This window comes from Hippocampus zosterae, chromosome 1 (genome assembly GCF_025434085.1).
Source record: "Hippocampus zosterae strain Florida chromosome 1, ASM2543408v3, whole genome shotgun sequence".
Taxonomy (NCBI): Eukaryota; Metazoa; Chordata; class Actinopteri; order Syngnathiformes; family Syngnathidae; genus Hippocampus; species Hippocampus zosterae.
Window position 1 is genome coordinate 14061876 of NC_067451.1, and position 8096 is coordinate 14069971.

At 41.8% G+C, this 8096-nt stretch overlaps 2 protein-coding genes across 4 annotated transcripts in view; one reads left to right on the forward strand and one right to left on the reverse strand.

The window, feature by feature from the left end:
* Positions 1–964: 964 nt before the first annotated feature.
* Positions 965–4710, reverse strand: asb12b (ankyrin repeat and SOCS box-containing 12b). The gene is made up of 4 exons (XM_052058200.1): positions 4495–4710; positions 3914–4236; positions 2265–2793; positions 965–2183 (listed from the first exon to the last, which is right to left on the reverse strand). The coding sequence occupies exons 2-4, from the start codon at positions 4196–4198 to the stop codon at positions 2026–2028; spliced, it is 972 nt and encodes a 323-aa protein (XP_051914160.1). The 5' UTR covers positions 4199–4236; positions 4495–4710; the 3' UTR covers positions 965–2025.
* A 1046-nt stretch (positions 4711–5756) lies between these two features.
* LOC127595906 (moesin-like) overlaps positions 5757–8096 on the forward strand; it is a 29279-nt gene continuing 26939 nt past the window's right edge. For all 3 annotated transcript variants that reach the window (XM_052057898.1, XM_052057906.1, XM_052057912.1), the window contains exons 1-2: positions 5757–5938; positions 6219–6250. The gene's annotated coding sequence lies outside the window, so the exon portion shown is untranslated. The remainder of the gene's footprint in view (positions 5939–6218; positions 6251–8096) is intronic.

Below are 8096 nucleotides of genomic sequence, written 5' to 3' on the forward strand. Positions count from 1 at the left end.
CTTCACTGCCTTTGGCCAGTCCCAAAAGTGATCCTTGAGTAGCGCAACTGCGACCTCTAACGCTCATCACTGGTGTTACACTTCCCAACGACGTGGGAGTCAAGTCAAATCAAGTACTTTATTGTAAAATGTGCTGTATGTGCAACATACTGCACAGATGAAAAGCGTTTGTCTTTTTAAAGTGTAGGGATATCTTTAAATCAAAACGGAAAACGTGGGATCTGCGTTTGCACTAATCCAAGCCTAATGGCATTGTGTGTGGCCAATTTATCCATAAGAGTGTTGTGTTGAACAAGAATATCTGCCTCACAGTCCGTGAAATGGGTTTGTGGCCCAGCAACTCTTGGGTTCCCCCATACCGAATAATAATAATAATAACAATAATAATCCAGGGGCGGCCCGGTAGTCCAGTGGTTAACACGTCGGCTTCACAGTGCAGAGGTACCGGGTTCGATTCCAGCTCCGGCCTCCCTGTGTGGAGTTTGCATGTTCTCCCCGGGCCTGCGTGGGTTTTCTCCGGGTGCTCCGGTTTCCTCCCACATTCCAAAAATATGCATGGCAGGCTGATTGAACACTCTAAATTGTCCCTAGGTGTGAGTGTGAGCGTGGATGGTTGTTCGTCTCTGTGTGCCCTGCGATTGGCTGGCAACCGATTCAGGGTGTCCCCCGCCTACTGCCCGGAGACAGCTGGGATAGGCTCCAGCACCCCCCGCCACCCTAGTGAGGATCAAGCGGTTAGGAAGATGAATGAATGAATAATAATCCATTTAATTTATAAGCACCTTTCAAAACACTTAGAAGACACTTTACAATCAAAACAAGAATAATAAAAACACAGATAAAATTATAAATAATAAAAGGAGAGATGAATTTAAACTGAATATGCGATTTTAAATAGTTGACGCCGGCAACTTTGTCGTTGCGAGGAGCACCAGCCGACCCAGCCAACATGCCGTTGGGACAGAAAAGGTCCTCTTCAAAATTTTCCAACATAGAATTCTCCAAAACGTCTGAGACTGTTGATATTAGTATACTGTACGAAAAACTGCATGAAAAAACATTAGTGAAACAGCAAAGCCATGAAAGATGGACCGTGTTATAGCGAGGGATTACTGTACTTTAATTCAATGTCCTAACTGTGCGTTAATGACGGTAAATCCACTACAGTGCATTTAAGTACAATTAAGTAGTACTTAGCTTTTAAGGATACATTTTAATTTGCACAATTGCCCCAGCCCCACTCACACATTATATAAAATGTAATTTGGATTAATATTAACTGTGCAGATGGTTACAGAGGGTTACAATGCTATTACAGTAATTCTATTTCGGATGGAAGCCTTAGCCTGGTTTTTCATTGACACTTGGGCCTACAGTACTACGGTTCTGTAATCAAGATGGTGATATTTGGAGAGCTAAAAAATATTTTAGGAGGTACTTGGTGTAAAAAGTTGTGAAGCACTTGTTAAGTTACTATGTCTGCCTCACGATTGTGATTTTTGCTGTTTGACTGCGGATCTTTCTTTAAGGAGGTTGCGTGTTCTCCTCGTTCTTGCATGTGTGTGCTTTTTCCAGATACTGTGGTTTCCTCACGCATTTGTTAAAGTGGTGGGCGGTGCTTTTGTTACCTGGTCCGTCAAAAACTCTGCTTTCAATTGAAAGAATACAGTCTCATGAACTGGCCAAAGTACGCGAGAAAATTCTGACAATGCGAGTCTCTTTGTAAGTTGAATGGCTGTGCACTTCCCCGCCGACCCTGACCCCGAGTAAAAAAATGTGCAGGCCGTGTTTGTACATGACTGCGCGCTAGCCTAGGTTTGGCTGCACACGTAAGTAGAGGTTGCCACAGGAAGTAAAATGTGATAACGGAGTTCATTTTTAAAAAATGATTTGAAGTTAACGCTTCCACTTTGACAGCCCTATTTGTTACATAAGCGACGGGACATGACAATACGCTCCTTGAACTTAAAGGTGGACTTTCTAAACAAGACTGACATGAGAACGATTGCTGGTGTTGTTCTGGTGCTAGCTGGAGCATCCCGTGAGTTCAGAAGTGTTGTGCTTGAGGTAGTTCCTCAGGATGAGAGGAATCTCCAAACTGTCAATGGCAGGCTCTTTGTTTGCAAAAGGAAGGGATCTGCGGATTGCCAGGCGAGTCTGTGACATCAGAGGTTTGGGGCAAACTGGTGCGGAAAGACGCTACAGTTAGAGAGACAGCTGAAATTGTGTGTGACAAAATGAATGGATGATCATTTGGGTCTTACCCCTTTCCTTGAGCAGCAGAGCCAAGGCTTCATTCTGCTTTGTTGTCTTGTCAGTGATGACTATAGGCAGATACACATCTGCTCCAAAATCTATAAGTAGTTGGATGTACTCCACGCCGCAACCGTAATGCAAACACACGTCCAGCACAGTCTTCGGCTGCTTTATTCGTGCCAGCATCTTCTCATCTGTGCAGTTATAGTTGGGGTTAGTTCCATGGAGGAGGAGGAGTTTAAAGCAGTCCAGATGTCCATACACTGCCGAGATATAAAGTGGCCCTCTGCATGCTGTCGCATTAGACGCCCACTCTGGTACTTTTGGTCGAACGTCCACCTCTGCTCCGAAGCGGAGCAGCTCCTGGAGAATGTCCGCATCCCCTTCCCGAGCAGCGGTCAGCACCGGTGAGCAGTTGTTGTGCTGGCTGCCGTTTGGGTCGGCTCCAGCCTTCAGCAGAGCCACTACGCAGTTCAGATGCTTGCCACTCACAGCTGTGAACAACGGCGTCTGGGCCTTCACGTCCAGGCTGTCTACCTGGACGTGAACACATCAGAAAATATAGCTTGACAGAGACCTGATGATTCATTCCATGCAATGCTTATTTCAAACATCCATTGTTAAAAACAGAACAAAAAAATGTATGAGTCGCTATCAATAGATGAATACGATTCAGTCGATTCAGATACTCATTCATGGCTATGTTCAGTTTGAATTGACAATATGAGAGCGATATTGAACCCCGTGTATAAAATATCAACTTCGCTGGTCAACAAATTTTTACCATTTTTTAAAATCTGAATTGATTTTTTTTTCTTTATCAGGAAGTAAAATTTCCCCTCAAAGTAGTAGAGCAAGCTCTAGCACACTAACTCTATTCATCCATTTTCCATCCCATTACCCTTACAAGGGTCATTGGTAGGCATGGCTCGATATTAGATTCTGATAGCATGTTAACCAAGAGCAAAAATGTTGCGGTAGCACTGCATTCAAATGATATAAAATGAGCTTTTTGGGTGAGCTATTCTAAGAACAGGCCTGTGGGCCACTAGTACCAGCTGCCCACTGCCCCCCACCCCTTTTTATTTTTGATAGGACAATTCACACTAATCCGAGCATGTGTGTTTGCAGTCTCTCATCTGGTTCCCTCCCTCCCCCTGCTCCTCCTTCTCATTACCACGACAGCCACTGTTAGCGGTTATTGAAACCTTGACTTTTTAAAAACCACGATAAACAGGTAATCGGCCCATGCCGAGGACTTGCGACTCAGATGTAACCTATCCGGTGAGGGTCAAAGCACAAAGCACATCTAGGAGCACATCGATAAGTGTCGCTCACTTCACTCAGGGCAAACAAACAAACAAGCTGTCAAACTCACATTTACACCCAAAGACAACATTTATTTTTCAGTTAACCTAGAATAGTTTTTTGTCGCATTGTTACAAGATTAAGCATTATTTTTTCAACGACAATATTCCAACTCTAAAATAAAGTAGCTGCTGAACATTTCTGTTCCAAGATCTATGTGCACAATTTAAGTGTTGCTTTGGTGTAGAGTAGTCTGCATCTATCACAAATCGATGACAATAAAATTCGATCAGTGAGGATCGTTCCGAGCTCAGTGCTACACATCACAAAGAGTTCCTTCGTATCTCACCTCTGCTCCATGCTCAAGTAGGAGCTCCAGGCACCTCAGGTGTCCCAGAGTAGCAGCAGTCCGCAAGGGGGTGACGGGGACCCCCCACCCGCTTCGAATGTTAATAGACCTCCTGTAACTCTCATGAGAAAGAAGTTTCGACAGAACAATGACATTGTCACTGCTCACGGCATTGATCAAGGCTTGGCTCAGCTCGTTGCCTTCATTGTCTTCCTTGGGCTGCAGCAATGAGAAGATCTTGGAGATGTCCATCAAACTCATGTCGACAGCTTGACCCACAGCCATATTTACCCCTAGGCTGGCACAATTCAAAGCTCTTCCAACTGCAAAGGCAGACAATGTGTGTAGTAATAATAGCCCAAATCTATTTGTCAGGTTAGCTTGTGGCTATTTAATGTGACTCCATGTGATGTATTTACTCACGGAACTATCAATACCTCAATAAATGAGTGCAGAGCTTACAATTAATTAATTTAATTATGATATACGATGTATACTACCAAGAGCCACAAACAGTTTGACATAATATGCTGCATGATTTAAAAAATTAATACATTTTTTTAAATTCATAAGACACTCACCTTATTTGATTGAGGTTATTTCCAAGCAATGTCATCACCTTCAAGTTACATTCAGGAAAGGAAATACAGCAAGTACTGCACATAAGAAAAATCCTGTGCGTGTTTACGTTGTGTGACGCATGCAAAGACTTGTGAGTTGTGAAAAGTGCCTGACAGAGTGTTTGTGTGCATGCATTTGTGTGTGTGTGAGCGTGTGTGTGTATACGTGTGTAAAACTTCTGGGTTGGCGGAGGCTAAATTTAGGCAACAGATGGGCCTGGCTGGACTTCCATTCTTGGAGAGTCAAAGCTCAGGCTTAAAATTAGAAAGTTGCTAGACCAATGACACTTGATGATTGGTGTGTGCATGTGTGTGTGTGTGTATGTGTGTGTGTCCAGGACAAAAGCAAATATAAACCCCAAGTGTTTATGTCCATATGCCAGAATTAAATTAGTGAAGAATGTTATAGTGCATGACTTTGTCCTTGAAGATAAAACTTTCCAAATACAACTGCATGGATGTATTTTCTACAGTTAGGCAATATGTGAAGAAAATCTGAAATCATTACTGAAAATCCTGGCGTGGATGCCATAATACTCTTTCTATCGACCCCCAGTTTGCCAGCAGAAGCCGTTTTCATAAGTGTCAGCTGCATGACTGAGACGTTTCCACAGAGGAGCCATCCGTCAGCTTTTCTTTTACCATGCCCGACCATGTCTTCATAGAATGTAACAACACATTCTTTATGCAGATGGCAAATAGTTGATTGCTAGCATTCACTGAATATACAGTAGAGACATATTCAGTTATTTTCGAACACATAAACATTATACATTGTGTTACAAAAGTGATTACTGTATTCACTTCACATTTTATAAATGTAGTCTTTCAATGGGACAACACTAAAGAAATGGTCGTGCTCCAATGTAAACCAGTCAGTGTACAGCTTTCATAACAGTGTAAATTTACTGTCCCCTCATAATAAAGTAGTGCACAGCCTTTAATGTATGTCAATTGGCAACAAAAGTGAGTACACCATCATGTGAAAATATCCAAACTCTGTGTCAATATTTTGTGTGGCGATCATTATCTTCTAGCAGTGCATTAACCCACCTGTGTACTTAATAATGGCATGAAAACATGAGTATTTGCGATTCATCGTTTCCATATTAGCTTTATATAACAATAAATAATAATGTCATTGTTGTCAGAAATATCCAGACCTAAGAAAGTCACTAGTAAACTGGTCAAATTTGCATCTTCGTTTTTTTCCCACTTGATGGCGATAGTGACACGTTGATTTCAAGGAGTGTCCCTGTTGTAAGCACAAAAAGAAGACTTTGCTCTTACATTTCTAGTTTGTAGAGCATAGTATACATAGTTCACAATTCATTTCATTTCGTCAGTCGGTACATCCGTGTTTCTTCAGTTTATTGTTTGATGTGAATGCCAAGTACAACCAGAGGTATGTTTGTTTGGACGACGATATGATGACAAAATCACTGATACGTGTTGAATAAAAAACTGGAGTTCTCGCCATTTGTCATGATTTTCGTGAAAATGACTAAAATCCCAAGTTTTTACATCAGTATCTGTGGCATTGCGCTGCCCCCCCCCAAAAAAACTCGTTTCACGCACGTCATTTTGTCTATATCCTTGAGTCACACCTGGTGGTATCAGGCATTAAAGTGAGCAAGAAATTGAAGAAAACAATGTGGTCTAATATATTTTTCCCCTAACTGTAGGCATTCCTCGCTACCGCAGGGCAAACATGAAAGTAAGGACTGTTGATATTTTTGTTTCTGTTACAAATTTTAATTGGATTATTTATTTATTTCAGTGCTTGACCATTTTAAAAGCGTAGGATAGTGATCGAGAAAACGATCTTATTCCTGAGCCGGGAAATCGGGTTACATCTGTGTTTTAGGTACGAAGCCCCATCGTCAACCAATGACCTACTGGCGTCAAGTAATATATAATAATATTCTTGAGTTTGTTTATTTTAATAAGATTTCAGAAAACCCTCCCTGATAGCACAGCGTGGAGGCTCATGTGGTCCAGAGAAATCACTGTCATAGGAAGGCCTTCTCTGCTGGCCGTAACACGATCAGAAGCACTGACCCTCATTTATAACCGAAATCCAAATAAATAATCCTTGACACTGTATTAATGTATTCCAGGTAGTCTATTCTCATTTTGCACAGTTTCTCTTGGCTGCACTAATTTAAATCTTTCAATATATGTATGGGATGTGGATGTTGGATATATATACTGTATATATCGGGGGTATGGGATCAGATTTCAAGCCTCTTTGTGCTGCCATGTCAATCTACTGTAATCTGTTGAGAGCCTTCAGAATCAGAAGCGCTGGTGCGTTATGAATGGCACTGGAATTCAAGGCAGGGCACGTCCTGCTGCAATTTGCCTGCTGCTTTGTGGCAAGGGCAGGCTGTGTCCATGTAACCACATGCCCAAATATGTATCTCGTGTACAAAATAAAAACAATCACGTTTATTATGGTTAGAGTCAGGGTGGGTTGGGTTAGTGGAATTCGTAATAACGCTGCCACACTGAAGTCAGATACAGTACTTCTTTTGCTGCCCGAAAAAATATTACGGTACTGTAGGACGTGTCCTGCCTCAAACAGTGCAATTCTTAATAATGCAATGCTGACCATTGTACAGTGACTTTAACTATTACCACTGTTTCTTTAAACAATCAGGTTTCAAATTCACCTCACATACAAAATAACAACATTATTTCCATCCTCAGATAGGTTGGTCTCAGCAAAACTTGTTCAAGCCGAGTTTGGCCCACAAAATACGTCTGTAGCGACCTATAAGTAAATGTATTTCATAATCAACATCTTTGGTGATTATGATGAATGTTTCATGACATTTGTTCTGCTTTTGGTACGTTATTAAATAAATATTGGTTTTGAAACTCTCCAGTTGATGCACATAGCACAATTGTGTGCTGGTATTTAGCATTTTTGCCTAGTATTGATGGTTCTTGTATTAACAGATGGATTAAGTCAGTGAAGTCCCCAGTGAAAACCCAGCTACCAAACTAATCCAATGGTAGGATTATTTCGTGCTGTTAACCAATCCCACCAGTATTCGTGTGAGGCCTTCAAGGAGCTTAAGAATTGGCAACCTCCTTCTCAAGGTCCTGAAATTAAGTCCATCATGCTTTGAATCATTCCATTGCTAAGGGTCAAAACTCTCATACTGGATGAGAAGGTGAAGAGTTGCACATAACCCAAGAAAAAGTCCAGTCTGGCCTTTTCTTGTAGTTCTGCCTGCTCTGGTTCATGTTAAAGCCGTGTGTGTGTATGCTTTTTGTTTCCCACTGTGGTCAATGTGAGGAGTAACAGGTTTCTGTGGCCTTGGAAACTTTTATCAGAGCGAAGACACAATTGTGGTACCAGACACTGTAAGGCAGACTAAATACACCCAAGAGCTACATGGCCTAGGTCCAAACATCTCTGATATTGATGTCTCTCGGAGACACCGATGCATTTAATCTGATGGACCTTTTGAACAATTCTTTCTTTTAGGAGTGTGCATGTTAGGAGAGTTTGTGGAAAACGCTTCGTCGCCCTCCAATGCCCCTCTCTGAAT

Bases quoted from the DNA above. Each gene is read 5' to 3' on its own strand.
- asb12b (XM_052058200.1), bottom strand. From the start codon at position 4,198: ATGGCTGTGGGTCAAGCTGTCGACATGAGTTTGATGGACATCTCCAAG. The intron at 2,794-3,913 runs GTGAGATACGAA...GTTCACGTCCAG, and splicing joins TACTTGAGCATGGAGCAGAG to GTAGACAGCCTGGACGTGAA. The intron at 2,184-2,264 runs GTAAGACCCAAA...TTTCCGCACCAG, and splicing joins TCTGCTGCTCAAGGAAAGGG to TTTGCCCCAAACCTCTGATG.